At 45.3% G+C, this 20,248-nt stretch overlaps 1 protein-coding gene across 32 annotated transcripts in view; it reads left to right on the top strand.

Moving 5' to 3' along the window:
* The window catches only part of lili (LMBR1-like protein lilipod), a 742,764-nt gene that overhangs the window by 476,387 nt on the left and 246,129 nt on the right, over positions 1-20,248 (top strand). For 28 of the 32 annotated variants that reach the window (XR_012895090.1, XM_075894063.1, XM_075894067.1 and 25 more), the window contains one exon: positions 14,153-14,260. The exons of the other annotated variants lie outside the window; for them this stretch is intronic. Coding sequence is in view for 27 of the 28 variants with exons in the window: in XM_075894063.1 (XP_075750178.1) it covers positions 14,153-14,260 (108 nt within the window). In the remaining variant the exon portion in view is untranslated. The remainder of the gene's footprint in view (positions 1-14,152; positions 14,261-20,248) is intronic. 32 annotated transcript variants of the gene reach the window in all.

A 20,248-nucleotide genomic window follows, 5' to 3' on the forward strand; every position in this document is an offset into this window, starting at 1 on the left:
TTCTCGATGAACTGAGTCGACCTCAAGGCTGGTTGCTTGGTGGTACGCACAGCTGTGAAGTTCATGTTGTTGTTGTACCGCTTGTTTCGTTCTTGCCCTGGACAGTGCAGTTTTCAGATTCAGTGTTGCGTCCATTTGGAGCGCCTCGGACAGATTGGAGTCCCGTAGTCCAAGGACGAAACAATCGAGGATCATCCTCTCTTTCATCACGCCATAGTCACATCTATCTGCCAGCGTATGTAACGCCGTCACGTACTGGTCCACCAATTCACCTGCAGCTTCGTGGCGACGATGAAAGCTTGCACTTTCATAGACCAAATTCCGTGTGGCAACGAAGTATGCGTAGAAGCGTTTCTTCACCACTTCATAGTCCTTTGACTGTTCTTCCGATAATTCAAGGGTCCGGAATACGTTGCGAGCATGTCGCCCCATCGTATACATTAGCGTACATTTTTCTATTTTATTTTTATTTTATTCATACTGTTAGCATACATGTCAAAACAGGAGTTGCTCATCTGGGGACACAAATTTCAAAAGTCAGTGCAAAAGTGGAACATCTCAAAATTTGACACAAAGAAAGCAAAAGCAATGCAAAAAAAATAAATAAAAATCTAACATTCAATGCGCACCCTGCAGCATGACACGGCAGAACACAGGTGAGCAAGTGAGTGCCTTATCACAGCTCAGTTCAACATTTGAAACCACATTCGAAATCTTTAACATTGTTACACAGTACGTCATTCCGTAACTTATTGCATGTGTCAATAGCGGATACAATAAAAGAATTCTTGAACGATTTTGTGTTATGCTTCAGAGGTTTAATGTGTTTGGTGTGCTTTGTCCGCGAATGTGACGTGTCTAGAGTGAAAATTTTTGTCATCTATGTTTTGTAGATACCAAGGAATATCTGAAAAAAGAATTTCATGCTATTGATATTCATTCTTTCGTGCTATGTAAGAATATGAGCCCTAGTTCTTAGACTTGTTACGGACTGCGTTCTACGGTAGGAATGAAAAATAAATCTTAAGGCTCTATTTTGAACCTGTTCACATTTAGCGATATTATTTTGCGTATATGGCTTCCATATCGAGCATGCATATTCCAGCAACGGAACATTCCTGGGCCTCCCCAGTTCGCTCGCTAAGGCCGGATGCAAATCGATAATCATCGAAGTCTTACACCCACGCCGGCCACTCTGACAGCTTTTCAAAGTTGAAGCTTGTTGGCGATTGTACAGGGAAGGGCTGGCAGAAACACGTATTTCCTGCACTCGCCTTAGCTCGAAAAGCAGTGCGCTACACTTCTGACACCATGTCGGGTTTCCGTGACGAACGACACCGTGTTGAACTCGAACAGGAAAATGCCCCCGTACTCTTTATTTACTCTGAATATACACATGTGCCTGTATGGCACGCATGCGCAGGACGTTGCCCCAGTAGGGGCGGCTTGGGACAACGTAAATATGATAACAGCTGAACGATTACGCCACAAATCCCAACATAGAGTCTCCTGTCTTCGGCCACATCACGACCACGTGACAATATTTTGTTATATAATAAAAAATTCTAAGTAAACCTTTACTAGGGTAGGTTTTACGTCCATTATTTTTCACACCCAATACATATTCTGTATGTGCTTCCTAATTAGTTATTTACATTCCACACTCTATCTGCAACATTATGAACTATAATGGTAAAAAAAACATGGAAGTTTAGGGATGAAATGGGGGGGGGGGGGTGCAAAAGGGTTAAGGTTTTCACTTTGTCTTGTCGCAAAGCTGAAAGTATGCAACTTGCAAGAAAACTAATTATATATTTGAAATCAGCATAGTAAATTCCATAAACAGCTCAAGTTTCATTGCTCCAGAGTGAATAATGAAAAAAAGTGTCTTCGTGTAGCATCTTCCTTTAACATCCTTCAATTTAATGTCGAGGCTCCGGTTCAACACACAGTCAATAGCACATTGTGCTTTACCCATGAATGTCCCATGACGACGTACAACACAGAACCCACCCTCTTTGTAAGAGTTTTCGTGTTTGACGAAGTAAGTACGGTATAATAATTTCTTTTCATATAATTTTTTTCAAATTATAATCGGTAAAACCGAAAGAGGAGATATTTAGCTTCCATGAAGTTCGAATTAACCAAATCACTTTTCGATATTGGTTGAAATCTTTTCAATGCTATTTTTTTAACACCTGAAACAGCAGCTTAATCTGTAAGGTACAGGTCACACCAATTTTGTTCTATTCCCTGTGCAATTCCTTCACCTAAATCTGTTACCTACGCTCGATGCTTAATACCTATTCTACTCTAATGAGAATACTTTGGTAAAAATTATTGCCTTGCTCTGACCATTCTCCGTACGTGTTGCTGCTGGTCCCATTGAGTGACAAAAGTAGACTCGTTGGTGAACTCGACCAGCTTCCACTCTCCGTCTCCATGAGACATATGGCTGTAGGCAAACTGAAGTCGTTCTTGCTTGCCTTTTTCTCTTATTTACCGAAGTCCTCTGCCAAGCACTGTGACTGTGAAGCCCTGCCGCATGCAGTTTACGGTGAATTTCGGGCACTGACATCATTAATGCCATTTCCTGTCGAATTTCGTCTAGAGTAAGAGCTGGCTCCGGATATGCAGCTGCCACAGTTAACAGATCTTCATCGCAACTAGTGGCTTCCCTTCCTCTTCTTGGGAAATCTCAGTATGCGCGAACGCTGTGGTCTACAGAATATCTCGTCTAGCCAATCATTCTCACAATATCACGACGGCTTCGGTCAGCAATAGCAAGTGCAGTCTTGTGTTCGTGTCAACGCATGGCATGCCGGCTAGCTTCCGGGACAACTGGCATTCACAAGTGCTTATCGCAAGTATTCTTCTCTGAACGCACGATTGTCACCCTCATCGTTCCGCAGCTGCTGGGTGCATCTGCGGAACGATGCCTTTACCGATTCTAATGCTTATCATTTTGTTCGCGCTTGGCTAGTGTGGTGACTAATCAGTTAGCCGCGAGTGACTGATGATAAGAATGGCATAAAATAAGGCAAAAGTCACTGCTCTACGATACCCTGCTGCCATCTCGGCATTTTGACGCCGGACAGCTGCTGATGTTAGCGGGTTAATGCAACTATTTCGTTCATTCACGAAAGCGGTTGTAGCCATTGTTTCAGCGTGCTTTTCACCGTGACCACGCTATGCAGGGGTGAAAATCACGTCGTGACGCTGCTGGAATAGAATAAAAAGCAGGGGACACTTATTGAATTTTGAGAATTAACGTTCCTTTTTTTTCTAGTTCAGATCTACTATATTTTCTCGGTTTAACTACAACAAAATTTTTGATTAAAGGAAATTTCTTCTGCGCCCCTTCAATTTCGTTGCAGCAGAGTTGCGGGAAGCCAAGAGACTGCAGTCGCTTGGCTTCCCGCATTCCATTGTGCACCTTCAGGCAGAACTGGAATGTGTTTAAATGATTGCCTGCTTGAGCGTGCCAATAATGTTATACTGCCATTTCGAATTCTAGCAGTGATATTGTTACGGGGTTGTTGACTTCTGTACAAGATGCCTTTACAGAGGAAAACCACAGGCAAGAGTCACTATGGCTGATTAGCACACTTTCGTGCCTGTCAGCTGCTTCTGCCCTTTGTCTTCCTTTACTTCATCTCTTTAACAGGACCCCCGGGCCTTGGAGCGCGGTCTCGGTGTGAGCTCAGAGAAGTGCGAGAGAAGTAGGGCTTTATGTGCGAAACATGGACAATGTCAACTTGGTGGCGTATTTGAGTGCAGTGGCACTACCACATAGTTCACGTCGCTAACATGACGTAAAACAACAGAGGGTCCTGTGTATCGGGACAATAGTTTTTCAGGGAGACCTACACAGCGACACGGTGACCAGAGGACCACACCGTCACCTGGGGCAAACTTTATATTACAAACTTTATATATCATACAGGATTCAGCGTCACGGCTGTCAGACTAGATGGCGTTAATGACGTACTGACTCATCCTGATGTTGTTCGGTGTGCATATCGCTGATGTCAGTAAAGGCGATTACACAAATGTCCGGGTCAAGTGCAACGAGATCATGAGGACCCACCAGATGACGAAAAAAACAGTGTTTTCTTGTGCAAACAGCCAGACTTGTAGCTCAAGCGAAACGAAAATTCCTGGAGCCTCCTAGCCCCAGCGTCCTCAGAGAAGTTAGCCGATATATATATATATATATATATATATATATATATATATATATATATATATATATATATATATATTCTTGGAGACAGCTCAAACTAAAGCTAACTAAACACTCTCTCTCGGTCATGGAATAATTCCTATTGGGCAGAGAAATTGGGTGATTGGCGTAAGCTATCACGCACTGTCTCCCGCGGTGCCGCTGAGCGAGAACAGCACTGATGCTGTGGCCACTAGTGTCGTTGCAAAATTCTGTGGCAGCAGATGGATTGAAGTGGGCAAGTATGGGTGGGGTAGTTAGGTAGCCGATGAGAGTGGTGAACGCTTGAGACTGCTCAGGGCCCCATGAGAATGTGGTATCCTTTTTCAGTAGGTTTGTTAGTGGCTTAGTGACATTGGCAAAGTTTTCCACAAAATGACGAAAGTAAGAGTGTAAGCTGATGAAGGTCCGAACATCAGATGTAGAGGGGGCCACCGGAAATCTGCAGACAGCGCAGATCTTCTTGGGACCTGGTTGGACTCCATCGGCATTTACAAGATGGCTCAGGGTGCTAATCTGGCGGCGGCCAAATTGTTATGTCTTCGAATTCAGTTGAAGCCCAGCTGTTCTGAAAGCTGCGAGAATTGCAGCGAGATGGGTCAGGTGGCTGTTCAAAGTAGGTGAAAACACTTTCACATCGTCTAGGTAACAAAGACAAGTAGACCACTTATAATCATGCAGTAGAGAGTCCATCATCTGTTCGATTGTTGCAGGGATGTTATATAGTCCGAAAGGCATGACCCTAAACTGGTATAAACCATCAGATATAATGAAGGCCGTCGTCTCGTAGTTCATTTCATCGACAGAAATATGCCAGTAGCCGGATCGAAGATCAATAGACGAGAAGTATGTAGCTCCGTGCAGGCAGTCCAACCCGTCATCGATGTGTGGTAGGGGGTATAAATCTTTTTGCGTAATCTTGTTGAGGTGAAGATAGTCAACGCAGAAGCGCCAGCTAGTGTCTTTTCATCACGAGGACGACAGGGAAGGCCCAAGGACTATTTGATGGCTCGATAACACCTTTGCTGAGCATTTTGTCAACTTCCGTTTGGATAACTCTGCGCTCAGTGTGGGAGACACGATAGAGGTGTCGGCGAATAGCACTGGCGTCACCATTGTTTATACGGTGCTGAACGGTGGATGTTTGCTCTAGAGGTCTGTTGTCGTAATAAAAAATGTCGGTATATAGCGCGAGAAGGTGATGGATGTCGTGATACGGGCAGTGGTCAATCACGGTGAAGAGTACAGAACTAGTGCGGTCGACTATACTTAAACGGGCAGTACAGGCACCAAGAACCATCGGTGTGCCGTCATCGGCCACACGGAGTAGTGCCTGTCGTCAGTGTCAGCACTTTGTTTAAACGTGTGCATAGACTTCAGCTCAAGAACGATATGCTTGCGCCAGTGTTGACAAGTGCTTGTACAGGCACGTCGTCTACTTCAACGTCTATTACACTTCGTCTGGTGGGAAGGGACAGAGGATTTACTACGAAATTCGCCAATGCAGCACCACCTCCGAAGGCTGCATTTCTCAGTTTTTCGAGATGGCACGGCCAGAAGCCATGGGGTACAAGAGGCGTCGTGGCTGCGGCGAACGGGATGATGGGGGACCTGTTTGCGGCAAATGAGAATGGTGCCCATGTGGTGAAGGCGAGCGGCTGTACCAAATGCTCCGAGAGTTGTCAGCGGTGTTGGACTTGTGAGCAGGTGGAAAGGTGCGGGTACTGCTGTAAAAACGAGTCATATTAGTCGTTGTGCGTGGTGCCGAGGACCATGTGTTAAGGCAGTAAGAGCTATATGTCCAATGCGGGTTGCAGTTGAAACATATAGGGCGGTCATCTGCAGTTCGCCACTCAGCCTGTTTGGGACTTGTGAGCAGGTGGAAAGGTGCGGGTACTGCTGTAAAAACGAGTCATATTAGTCGTTGTGCGTGGTGCCGAGGACCATGTGTTAAGGCGGTAAGAGCAATATGTCCAATGCGGGTTGCAGTTGAAACATATAGGGCGGTCATCTGCCGTTCGCCACTCAGCCTGTTTGGGAGTACGTGGAGAAAAGTGTCTGTTGGAGGAGGACATTACAAATGGGTGTTCGCTGACTCTGGGTGCGGTGGCACGATGGCTGGAACAAAAGGAACAGTAACTGGAGTGGCATCGAAGCTGCGCGAATAGAATGCTGAGGGCGCCATTGCTTCCAGCTCGCGATGAACAAATCGTGTTAGGTCTTCAGGTGGCGATGGACATTGTGGTGCAGACTGGTTCTCGCAAGTCAATGTTGCAGCAGTTTTTGGAAGTCTGACTAATCTTTGCAGAATGTGGCAACTTTCAACTTTCAGAATGTGGCACTTGCTCGAACTGACGACACTCTTTGATGATCGCGTCGATGGTGGAACAGCTCTGGCACATCAGGAGATTGAATGCATTGTTGGCAATCCCTTTCAGCACATGCCCGACCTTGTCACCTTTTGTCACGTCACTTTCGGCAGAGGGCCAGCAGGTCTTGAATTATGAGAGGTATGATTCCGGTGGGGAATCGGGCATGGCAGGCCAATTTCTTTTTGGAGGCGATCTCGCGACTGGCGGGTTTGCCAAACACCTTTCGCATCTTTTCTTTGCATTGGTTCTAGCTTGTGAGTTCTTCTTTGTTGTTTTTATACCACACCTTGGCCGTGCCTACGAAGTAAAACACCACATTAGCCGACTGAAGCGTGGGATCCTATCTGTACGGCCCACTTACGCGTTCAAACACGGCAAACCAATTGACAACGTCGACGTCATCGGTCCCGCAGAATGTACCGGGATTCTTAAGTGACGTGAAATTGTATGGTGGCGACGCCGTGTTCGTCGAAGACACTGACGTTGAGGGTTCAACATTGCCCATTGCTGGGAAAGTGATGCGATATCCGCTGCGGAGCTCCTTTGCCTGATGTTCTACCCTGCACCTCTCGCCAATATGTTACGGGGTTGGTGACTTCTGTACAAGATCATTCTGGTAAGTTTGATAAAGTTCTAGTAACGAAAGGAGTTGAACCAGTGGGCTCCAGGAAAGTGTGTCCGCTTCGATGTTTTCATTGCCTTGTTGGTGTCGAATGTTGACGTCATACATCGACACCTTCAGAGAGCATTGAAAAAGCCGGCCGGGGGAATTTTTTTGTTTTTGAGCAAGTGTAAGGCAACATGATCAGTGACAACAGTGAACGGTATTCCATAATGATAGCAGTGCCACTTGTCAACAGCGTCAACTATAGGGAGGCATTTGAGCTCTGTAATGGCATAACTCAATTTCTGTGTGAGTAGCTTGTGTGAGTGAGAGTACAGAGTGTTCCTTACCATCACAATCTCGTTGCTTCACAACTGTACCTATGCCTACGTTAGATGCGTCGCAATAAAAAATGCATGGTTTCTCGCAAAAAGATATTCGGAAAGTTGGCTCTTTGGTCAGACAATATTTCATTTTCTGAAAACCTTGTTCACATGAAGAATCCCATTCCCATAGTGTGTCCTTTTTCAATAGTTTTGTATGTGAGAATACTATGTCCCTGAAATGCGGTACAAACTGGCGGTAACATTGGTGGTGCCTAAAAAATGCTGAACCTCTTTCGGGGTCTTCGGTCTTCTGAATCGCAATACAGCTTCTATATTGCTTTGTTTAGGTGATACTGAATCATGTGACACTCTGTGATCCAAATATTTAATATAATCTTGGGCAAAGTGGCACTTCCTGATTTTAAGTTTTATATTCTCCTTTGTTAGAGCATGTAATCGAGCTTTGAGGTGGTGTAATTCAGCAATTGTGTCGGAGAAGACTATCATATCATTAAAATAATTAATGACATTTCTCTAGTTATGTGTTCCTGATAACTGATTTCACAGCTCTTTCAAATGTAGCAGAAGCATTTCTCAGACATAACAAGTCACTCATAATGGCCATTCGGCATGACATAAACTGTTTTCGGGGTGTCCTCTGGATTAATTTTGACATTACAGTAGTCTGAGATGATATCTAATGTCGAAAAGTATTTCGATTTTTCCAGTTAGTCTAGCACATTGTCTATATGCAGAATAGATTGGTAGTCACTCACAGTAACAGAATTAAGCTTTTGATAATCAATGCATAAACAGGTACATTCTTTGCCGTTTTTTTCCACAAGATTGACAGGAGCCGCGTATGCTGAAAAAGATAGAAGCACTACACCTTGCTTGAAAAGTAAGTCCACTTGCCTGACAATTTTCTCTTTGTCTGCTGGAGAGCATTGATACGGTGGTCTGGGAATAGGGATGTTGTTTCTGAGGGCAATGCAATTTGTCGATCATACGTGATACATCTAAAGTTCATCTGAGACTTTGAGAAAATGTCCTCGTAACTCTGAAGCACCTCTCTAAAAGCAGCTTGTTGCAATGGTGGAAAGTGCGTGACGTCAACGGCTTAGAGTGGGGTTGTATTGACGCTCAAAACACACTTTTGAGTTCGAGAGAAGTTGTGCAGAGCTTCGTTGTCTTGAAGCAACATCATCGTATTCAAGTTCACTGAAAGGTGGAAAAAGGAGGCATTGTCCAGGCCTAGCAAGAATTCAGGCTTCATGCCTGGCAGGACGTGTGCTTCGACTACCCGCTTTATCTTCCCTATTTCCAACTGTATGTGTATGCGGCCCAAAGTTTTTGTGGTTGAGGTAACTTGTTGGATACTAATGCATGGATCCTTAAGCAACTGCTCCTTGAGTTGTCTGAACACAACGTCGCTGATACAGGTAATAATGCTCCTGTATCTAGAGTTGCGTTCACCAAGTGTCAGTTCACAAGTGCATTAAAACATATAAATGAAGCTTTGGGCCACTATCTTCGAGTTGAATTCACCAAGTGTCGGTTCACAAGTGCATTGAAACATATAAATGAAGCTTTGGGCCACCCTCTTCGTTTCCCTGGTTGCCAGTTTTCCTGGACATCATTTCACAACGAGGGCACTCACTGTGCCAGTGAAACTGATTTCGCAAACAAGACCCCATCAGAAGAAACTTTCCACAATTGTACCAACACTTGAATCTTTACAATATTGTCACCCATTTGAACAGTGAATAAGAACTTATGCTTTCTAACAGACAAGACAAAGCATCTGCGGACCAAGAGGCATCCGGACTGGTTTCCCGAAAGACCCAACCTACCACCGCGTTTCTCGTTGGCAATGGAATTGCCACTATCTGCCTGTCCACAGCACCAGACCACTCCAGGCCTTAAAAATTCACCAGAATCATGAGCTTTCATGTCTCACACTCAACCCACATGGATTTGGATCATCTGTATTGCTGATGAAATCTGTGGCACGTCTCTCAAGGTGGCTGCATGCACGCGTGATTGAGTTGATAAAACCACACAATACCACACCATACCCTGATGTTTCAGACCAGAGTCCTTCGACAACAGAATCAGCTCAAGCTATGTCTGCTGGGCTATCATTGTCCAGTGATAACGAACATGAGAGTCCAAGCACTACAGAAGTTCATTGCCAACTGACAGAAATATTGACAATGAAGAGCATTCCAAAAGAGCCCTCAGCTCTGCTGAACAAAAAGCTATTGTCATCAGACATGCCTTACTATAAGCAACCGTGTAACAATTGTCAACTGTTCATCACATCAACTTTACAGTAAACCGAAATTTCATTCTTCAAGTACCATCACATCAGCAGCTGTTGCTGCTGATGTGATGGGCAAAACAAAGTTCTCTAATGGAAACTCCGAAATTATCGGCAAAGAACTAAAGCTACATGAACAGCACACTTGCAGAATAAAGAAGGTCATCAGAAGAGACACCTACAAAAAAAAAAGGACGAATGAAACATTCAAGTCATCTTCGCAGATATGAACGCCAAAGAATTTTTCAGCACGAGTGTTCAAGACTGCACCAATTACAGCTCGAACACTTCAGAAAACACCAAAGACGAAAAATCCCCCTTCTATTCATCGAGGACTTGGGCACCACCCTATCAGCCTGCATGAACGAAAACGCAAAGTGGAAGTGACCTGTTTTTTTCCAGTCCTGACACAGAATCAGACGCCTAGAACATTCAGTCTTCCAGTGCTACAGTGACTTCAAAGCTCATTGATTCTTCTCTAGAGATCAAGCCATGTTAGCATCGGAATCCATGCGCAAAACATGCTTATGTGATCCGATATGGAACAGCCAGCCGCACCCACTAGTTTTAGTTAGATCACAGAACTCGGCTAGGACGTCGGACTTTGTTTCAACATTTTATGCCTTTATAAATCTGCCTATTCATTTTTTCTTTGTAACTCGAACATTCTTTCGGGGGGAGGGGGAATCGTATGGCGCATGACGCTATAGTAGAAGCGGATCAAAAGTGTAATAGAATAACCACTTGGCGTATGAGCCAGGCCATGTCTCTCAAGTCTAGCGTCACAAACATATATGTATATATATATATATTGTAATGAGCGAGACATACACAACACCTTTAGGTAATCGGGCAAGCTGTTCCTTTCTGTCCTTCGTCTTCCTGTGCTTCTCCCAAACTGCCCGCATGCCCAAACCATGGTGTCTTTTTGTCATCACACTCAGCCATCACTGCAAGCATGCGCGTTGTTGACAATATCTCTAGTGGGCGGCACTGGCAGTTTCGCTGTGGCCAGATGCGGCAACACTGTCTCTTGATTCAAAAATATCGCTGTAGTTGGTTGCAGGGGCGCTGTGGAAGCAGGACATTAGCGTTTGCTTGTACTTTGGTTCATGACGGCTCTGGTTGATGAAACTGGTTGTGCCATTGCGGTCTGTCCTTACAGAGCTGCAACTCGGTTTCGAGATATGGCGGTTGACACTGGGTGTGATGTAGTGGTAGTATCACAGTTAGGAGGCATTTTCCCTGTGCAGAATGTACGTGAGCCCGAACTGACTACGGGAGGGGATCACATGAGGCGGCTCAATCTTCGCGGCTGTCATTGCGCTTCTTTATTCTGTAGTCGCTGTGGACCTTGCCAGGTCTGTGTGCGGTAACACAATCGTTTTTAGATTCTCTACCACCATAATTGAAATTCTTCGATGGAACCGTGTTGTTTTCGCCAAGCTGGTTCCTATTCAAACGATTGGTAGTGGTTTTTATGGTGGAAAGAACGGCTCTGTGGTTGTCCGTGTTCTGCTCAGGATGTCGGCCGTCAGTCTTAATAGCATCCTCGTCGTCGTCACCAAGATTGCACACTATGTAGCCGTAATCGCCGATGCTAGCTTTTTCTGTCTGGGCTTCATTAATGGAGCTTGGTTTCTTGGGTTTAAGGGACAAACTTGGAAAGCTGAACACGTCTGGGGTAGAAGCAAATTAGAGACATTTAGTGTATTGGTGGCAGAAAGGTAGAGATAAAGCACAGAAATAGTGGGAAATCAGGTCATTTGCCTGAAGAGGCAGAAAGACAGAGCATAAATAATAGTTTGCTTTGTTATAATAAGATCGATTCAATCAAAGGAGATGAGGCAGTAGGCCAACTTTAAAAGAAAGTTTTCTTGTCGTTGTTTTGTGAGCCTGGTGGCACACACAAAGGGAACGCTCATAGTATCTATCCATCCATCCATCCATCCATCCATCCATCCATCCATGTCCTGTATAGCTTTCAAAATATCCCCTTCAAAATAAAGGGAATTCGAGTCAATGGTTTGGACTGTTCGTTGTCCTTCTTTAGACATTACAATGGCGACAAGGTAAACTACTTTGAAATCATTTCCGCGCCCTGCTCTGTAGATATGTTCTTCGCCAGTGTGACAGGGTTCATCTGCCATGATCTGTTCTGGGTTGGCCCCCCTACAGCCCTTCCTGCTCAGCCCCGGCTATGCAGTTGTGCCTTGGAAGCAATGGCATCACGTGTTGAAGATTCACCTGCTCGCTTTTGATGCTACCGAATTTTCGCGAGAAAATTGACTGCCTCAGAACACACTACCAGTCTTCACAGCTACGAAACAAAAAGCCAACTGTGTCTGCAGCCAAGCGCAATGCCACTGCAATGCCCAACACGCAACAAGTCCGACGTAACATGGACACCAACTGTACCGAATGCGTACAATGTAGCTGTTGCGGCTTTGAGACAACACATTGCGTCTACCAGCAACGTAATTGTAGAACGCTACCAGTTTCATCGTTGCTACCAAGGTGGTGCAGGCGAGTCTCTAGCACGATGCTCTTCGAGACCAATTTATGACAGGCGTTTCTTCGGGTTGTGTATGCGAGCGTCTCCTACTTGAAGGTTTATTTAGCGCTTTCATTTACCAAGGCAGTTGCACTGCAGTTTGAACTGTCAAGCGAAAAATTGAAGGCGTTCTCTGCATCGATGCAGCGTCTTTCAGAGCATTCATATGCTCATGGTAAACATTTATCAACAAAAGAAAGTGTTTGCCCGAAAACTGAAGATAGTGCATCAATGCATGATAGCGATCCACATGCGTCACAGAGTCGTTCTCAGTTCCGGCATTGTTTACGTTGTGGATCCCAGAACCACAAGGCTTTGTGGTCTTGATGTCCAGCACTAGGCCAGCGTTGTTCATTCTGCCATCGGAAAGGTCACTTTCAACGTGTCTGTAACAAGAAACAGTTGTCGCAAGGAGAGGTTCGTGAGCTTGAGTTTCACAACGCTGCTTTGACACCCGACAGTCCTGAACAAGTTCTGGCCATCTATAATTTGGTAGATGATGCGGTTCACATTCCTGTGCAACTTTCTAATGTCAGATTGACTCGGTTAGTAAGCTCAAGTTCATTTGTCTCAATTCTTTTCGAGGAAGCCTTCTCTAAACATTTTTCTGGCATTTTACTTCTTCCTGCTTCATGTGTTTCCTTGCATGATTATTCAAACCATGCTATTGCTGTGCGTGGCTGTTTCTGGGCTGATGTTGAATGGTCGCAAGGCACAACTTCTGTTTTTTGTCATTCGTCACGGCATTTTCGTAATTGGACACAATGGCATTAAGGCCTTGTAATTGAATATTGAAGGTGTGACTCTTCCGCAGGCCATGCTCATTGCTTTTTCAAGCTGCGAGGCTGAGAATCCAGCACCCACGGAGCCTGAGCGACCTTGGCGAAAATTCACATTGCCATCGTGGGCCCCCTGAAACATGCACGTCAGAGTGACAGGTTCATAATCATGCTCGTGGATTATCACTCCAAATGGCTAAAAGCTTATTTCTGTGGTAGCCTGTCCACAAGCATAATCAAGTGATTCTTAACAGGCGTATTTTCACGAGAAGGTTATTCGAAGGAGATAGTCACCTACAACAAGCCAAAATTTATTTCTCGTGGGCTTACAAAATTTCTTCGCAATTGAGTCATTCGCCTGTCTCATTCATCAGCTTTCGATCCTCAGGCTAATGGCCAAGTCGAGCGCTTTAATCGAACACTTAAGAACTATGTGCAAGTGTGTTTTCTGGAGCAACGAACGTTCCGCCAAGCTGTCACCGAGTATCTGGGGGTACATAAGTGCACATCCTATGCCACAGCCGGCGTTGCACCCGCAGTGTTGCTTCATGGTAGGATGCCTTTCACAAGGCGAAACATGGTCGGTTTTTCAGCACCAGCTTTTGACAAAGAAACAGCAGCAAAGCAGCAACCAATATGCGGGTCAAAAGAGATGCCAAGGAGACTACAATCACAGTAGGGGATTTTGTTCGTGTCAGGAAGCTGGCCATTCGTTTCAGGCGAGATAGTGTTTTTGCACCGGTGACAAAAGTTGTAAAGGAACATTGGCCTTCCTCATTCTGTGTGCGAGATGGTAGGACCTGTCATGCCTCAGAGCTTGCCAAAGTCTCTCAATAGAGCCAATGTTATCCTCGTGGGTGCTCCGCTGAAATGCTGCCACTTCTGTACAACCGTGCTGTGACGAGCTCTCGTGATGTGCCCACTTCTACTCCTACGAAGTGCTAACTCATCGGCCTTCCATTCTCCCAGCTTCTTCTTCTGGGTCGCAAGCACCGCAGCCTTCAGCCTGTGCCAGTTCAGCCTGCTGTCACACAACCAATTGGGAAACCGCAGCGACGTCGGGGACCTCCTACATGGGTGAAGGACTGCACATAGAAGTAGTTCGTGTGTACATTATGTAAATATGTTGTGTTAACATTGTTCTTATATCTACTACACCACTAAAGTCTTAAAATAAGGAAAGGAGTACGTTGCGATGTCATTTTAATTTCTGTTTCGTTATGTTCAATTTACCCGAAAGGAAGCATTGTGTATGCATCTCTGTTCTGTATATATGTCTGTGTGCTTCAGTATAAAGGGGATTCGAATCCATGGTTCGGAATGTTCGTAGTCCTTCTTCAGACACTACAAGGAGCCCGTGCAGATCTCTGCTGTGAAGCAGTGGCAGGGTGTCCATTGTATTGCCTGGATGCACATGCAATCCCGGATCAACCCGTATTGTTAACTGCTTAACGTAACACGTGTCGGTCATCAATCAGTCAACCAAAGCTATGTATACTTGTAATCAACCGTAAATGAAACACTTCTCGTTCTTGTTGCTACCACGCTGCGTGCAAGTCACTGAGACCTGGAACACGGTGTCAGAAGTGGTTCGCACAAGCAATAACATATTAAAAGAGGCGTAACAATGTACCGATGAAATGGATTTAGTGAAGCCACGGCAGCTGCTAGTACTCTCAGGGAATACCTCGGAGAATTGGGCCTCGTTCAAGCAATGAGTTGAACTGTTCCTGCAGGCAATGCAGACTACAAAAGAGCCAAGCTCAGGGGCAGCTAAGACTGCGCTCCTGCTCACCATTGCCGGAGAGAACGTTCTAAAGATATAAAACAATTTTTCATTTTCGGAAAATGAAAGCAAGGAAGATTTTGCCACAGCGATGAAAAAGTCTGAAGAATACTGTCAGCAACACCAGAATGAGGTGCATGAGAGGTATGTCTTCAGCATAAGGTGTGAAGATGAGGGAGAGCTTTTTGAATATTTCGGACCTCGGGAAGCTAGCCCAAAGTTGCGATTTCGGAGACTTTACTGATTCCATGGTCAGGGACCAGATTATTTTCGGCACCATTAATCCAGAGCTGCGAAAAAAATGCTGAAGGTGAAGGACCTTACATTGCGCAAAACGGAAGAAATCTGTAAGGTGCAAGAAATATGCACCTCATTCAGGAACGAGGCAAGTGCCCAGCGTTCGGGAAAATATGCTTTTCGTGCGGTGGCGCTAATCACTTTTCTACTTGTTGAAGTAGGAAGGGTGCTCAAGTAAGCACTGTGCGTGACGGACACAATGATTTTCAAATTCTTGATGTGGGCATGGGCGACAAAGCTTATTGGCTTATTGACGCCAAAGTCGCGTTGGAACAGAAAGTAGACGCAGGCTTCTAAGCCAACTTGCTTCCTCGCACCATTTTTGAGAGACTCAAGGTCAAGATGCATTTGAGGACAAGCCCATCGGCAATGTCATCAAGCATGTAGGCGTAGCAACACTACCAGTGGCTGTGAACAATCGGCGCGAGTAGATTAACTTTTTTATTGTCAGGAAGAGCAACCAGGCTATGTTGGGGTTGTCCGCAAGTGAGGCTTTAGAGCTGGTTTCGTGTGCTGTGGGTTCTGTTCAGACAGGCAAACAGTACTGACCAGATTGTGAAAGAGTTACCAGAGTTGTTCCAAGGTATCGCCTGCTTTGACCGCCCCTACCACACGGTCCTGCAGAAGCAGACAACGCCAATAGTTCAGCCGGTTCGACGTATTCCCCTGGCATTAGGCGAGCCACTCTGAGAAGAGTTGGACCGCATGGAACGCACAGGCATAATCTTTAAATTCAGCGAGCCAGCGGACTGGGTAAGCCCTTTTGTCACAGCAAGAAAAAAAGGATGGCAAAATTCGCATATGCATTGAACTGAGGCGAATCAATGCATGCATAAAAGGAGAGCAGAGTCAGTTACCCAAAAGAGAAGATATTGAGGGTGAGCTGACAGAAGCAAAATTTTTCAGCCGCCTCAACGTGTGCTTGCATTTTCATCAGATCCCTCTTGATGAGGCCACTTCGAGAATATGAACAATTAGAACTCCGTTCGGGCATTATAGGCTCTTGAGACTTTCCTTCCTCATCTCCTCTGTGCCAAAAGTATTTAAAAAACTATGAATGAAATGTTTGACCAGACCCCAGGCGTGGGTATATATATTGACGACACACTGGTGTGGGGGAGCACGAGTGCAAAACACGATGACCACCTCTGAACAGTTCTTCAGCTAGCGAAGAAGGCTGGGCTAACGTTTAGTAGTGTATATTTGACTTTATTCGAATTGACTTCTTGGGAGACACAATCAGCGGAAATGGAATAGGTCCAAACCCTTCTATGACAATGGTGTTACGCGAAATGCCTAAGCCAATCGACAAGGCTGGTGTGCATAGAATGATCCGGGTCATTAATTACTTGGGCACATACATACTTAACTTGGCAGAAAAAAACAACATTACTGCAAAGCCCACTGAAGAAAGACACAATCTTTGAGTGGTCTGAAAACCACTCTAACGAGTGGCAAGCTGTCTGCCGTATACTGAATTTTGCGCCTCTTTTAGCCGTATTTGATCTGACCTGAGAAATCAAGATTTTTTCTGACGAGACGGCTTTCAGCTCTCCTATATAACACGAAGTACTCAGCATCGTAAATTACTTTATCAACACACCCAGACACTTGTAGCGCCTTCGTTCTCACCAATTATTATTTCTTAGTCACAGCGCTGCTCGTGCTTGGAGTGCTCTCCAATAGGGAAACCTCGAATAGGGGCCCCAAATGCTTGGGGCTCCAAAGAAATAGCATCAAGGCCACGGTGCATGCGCGAAACCTAAACCACATTTCGGTTTTACGTTGGGGACGATATTTCTCAAATTTAGCAGGGGCCTCAAAGCTTGCCCCAAGAGCTCTGCATCAGGCAAATGTGACGGCAAACATTAAAGTGATGGCGGACGTAGCGAAACATGTGTGCGTTGAAATCGGCACTGTCTCGTGAAATATTTCGGCTCTTTTTTTTGCATACATTCGGCTTACGTTTGCACCAAGAGGTCAAACAGTCAGTCGGCATTGTTAGGAGCCGTAGTCCTCTCGATCACGTATTCTCAATAAAAGAGAAAGAGAGAAAGATGGGTTAGAAAGAGACGAGAGTACGGGGAAGAGAGAAATATAAGAGGGAGGAGGAGAGAAAAGATAAACTCCAAGGAGCGAGAGCGACATCATCTCGAATATAAACAATCAGTTTTGCGCCCTCGGAACATCGGGCTAGCGCAGGCACTCAGCCGGCACGCCGGTGAAAACTACTATTGAATGGCAAGCTCTCTGCCGTATACTGAATTTTGTGCCTCTTTTAGCCATATTTGATCCGACCCGAGAAATCAAGATTTCTTCTCACGCATCTATGAATGCGCTGGGCTCAGACCTGGTTCGGCAGTATGGTAACAGTTGGGTATCTGGTTGTCTATGCATCACGAATAATGATCGAGGTGGAACAAAGATATGCCCAAATAGGTAAAAAGGCAATGGCGATAGCCTTTGGGTATGAAAATTTTTTTCATTTCATCTATAGACCCTTGGTAGCTATCTCTTCTAAAGCCATTGCAAACATGCCACCAAGACTGCAGCAATTTGCTTTATTAAGATACGATTATATTCTCTACTTTATCCCAGGAAAACAACTGCTGTTGGCAGATATGCTATCAAGATCATCGCCAGCCTCTTCACCCTGCATGGATCACTTCACAGATGACGTTGACGTACATGCAGTGAATGTGGATTCAGAATTGGTGAGCAAGAGAATGTTAAACAGACTAACAGAAGCAACAGCAGCTGATCTCGACTTGCAAAGAGTGACTTGCTGCCTTAAAAATGGCAAAGGAATCACTGGCGCGATGAAACGAATCTCTCTCGAGTTCTCCGAAGTTCAAGGCATAGTGATGAAGAGACCAAATGTGGTTATTCCGAAGGCCATGAGAGCTGAGATGCTCACTCATATTCACAAAGGTCTTTTAGGAATGATAAAGGGCAAAGAAAGAGCTCGCTGCTTGGTTTTCTGGCCTGAACTGAGGGGATGTCAAAAATATGGTGAAAGGGGGTGGTAATTTGTCAAAAATATGCATATAGGCAGCCTAGTGAACCGATGTTACCCAGACCTATTCCAGGAGATGCCTGGTACCATGACCTTTTTTTGGACAGCGGGGACACCTACTTACGCGTGTTCGATGTGTTTTCAAACTTCCCAGAAGTCCAGAAGCTACCTGACACAATAACAGCTACTGTCATAAGTAATTTTAGCAAAATTTTTGCACGATACGGAATTCCAATGGAAGTATGCACGGACAACGGTCCACAGTTTTCATCCCATGAATTTACCCGGTCTGCAGACACATACGACTTCAAGCATGTGACCTCAAGCCCAAGCTTCCTGCAGTCTAATGGTCTCACCGAGAAGGGCACCCAAATCGTCAAAAAGATCATGAAGGAAGCAGGTGAAATTGTTGCACGGTACGGAATTCCAATGGAAGTATGCACCGACAACGATCCAATGTTTTCATCCCATGAATTTACCGGGTTTGCAGACACATACAACTTCAAGCATGTGATCTCAAGCCCAAGCTTGATGCTGTTCGATGGTGTCACCGAGAAGGGCATCCAAATCATCAAAAAGATCATGAAGAAAGCAGGTGAAATGTGGGAGGACTTTTGGCTCGGGTTACTCTTCTGCCGCTCGGCTCCCCTTGAAGAAGGTCGCTCTCCTGGGGAATAGCTTCAAGACAGAAGGCTGCGTGCACAACTGCCCGACTTCCAGTCGAGCCCCAGTCACCTCTTTGGCACCAAACTCGGCGATCGTTAAAAAAAAAAAACCTCTCATAACTTCAGAGAGATGCCATAGTAAGAATATGAGGCAACACATGGGACCGAAAGGCTCGAGTCATCAACCTGGTGGCACCGAGATCCTCCGCGTCACTAAAGAGGACAACCAGATACTTGACGCAATCGACAATACCTTCTAGCCACACACCAATTTTTCCGGACGTGCTTAGATGAAAACAATTCAGAGAGTAGGGAACTTTTTTTGATGACGTCTGAAAGATCGCCGTCATCACAGACGTCTGCAACTTCGTTGTCACTTCAAGGAACGATTGCGGTTCCAGAGTCTAGAGCACAGTCTACGCCTCCGCAAGCAGTACCAAGGCTGTCAGCCCGGCAGAAGCAACAACTAAGACGTCTTCACTATGACACAGATTTCAAACAAGTGTCAAATCTTACCCTGAACTTCTAACATTATCCCGTGTGAAGATGTATCGTCCCATTGTGCATGCGCTCCCAGATCGATTGTCTTGTGAACTGCCTAGTATTACACAGGTCTGTTATCAATCAGTCAATCAAAGCTATATATACTTGTAATCAATCGTGAATACAACACTTCTCGTTCTTGTTGCTCCCACACTGCGTATAAGTCATTGAAGCCTGGAACACTTCTACTAAATTAACGAAGGGAGTACGCTGTGATGTCATTTTAATTTAAGTTTCGTTCTGTTCATTTTACCTGAGAGGAAGTGTTTTATATGCATCTCTGTCCTGTATTATGTCGGTGTCCTTCACGATAAAAGGGATTCGAGTACATGGTTCCGAATGTTCGTAGTCTTTCTTCAGACACTACAAGGAGCCCCCCGCGCGAACCTCTGCCGTGAAGCGGTGGCAGCGTGTCCATCAGGTCGTGCAGCAGAACCACAGGGGAGGCGTGGACGCCATCCACTAGTGGTGTGAGGGCAGCTGAAGCAGCGGTCTGGGCCCTATCTCTAAGGAAGCGTGAACGGTGTTCCTCGATGGAGCAACCCATGCTGTTGATGACCCGCGAAGACACGCGGCTTCATCCATAGGGTTCACTTGTCGGACTGTGCCATTGTAATGACGAGCAATACAGAGACAACTCCTGTTCTTCGGGCAAGCTGTTCTATTTTGTTCTTTGCGTCTTCGTCTGCTCCTCCCAAACTGCCCACGCGCCCATACCCTGATGTCATCTTCGTCATCACAATATATACATATATTGT

Source organism: Rhipicephalus microplus, chromosome 4 (assembly GCF_043290135.1).
Source record: "Rhipicephalus microplus isolate Deutch F79 chromosome 4, USDA_Rmic, whole genome shotgun sequence".
NCBI classification, from domain to species: Eukaryota; Metazoa; Arthropoda; class Arachnida; order Ixodida; family Ixodidae; genus Rhipicephalus; species Rhipicephalus microplus.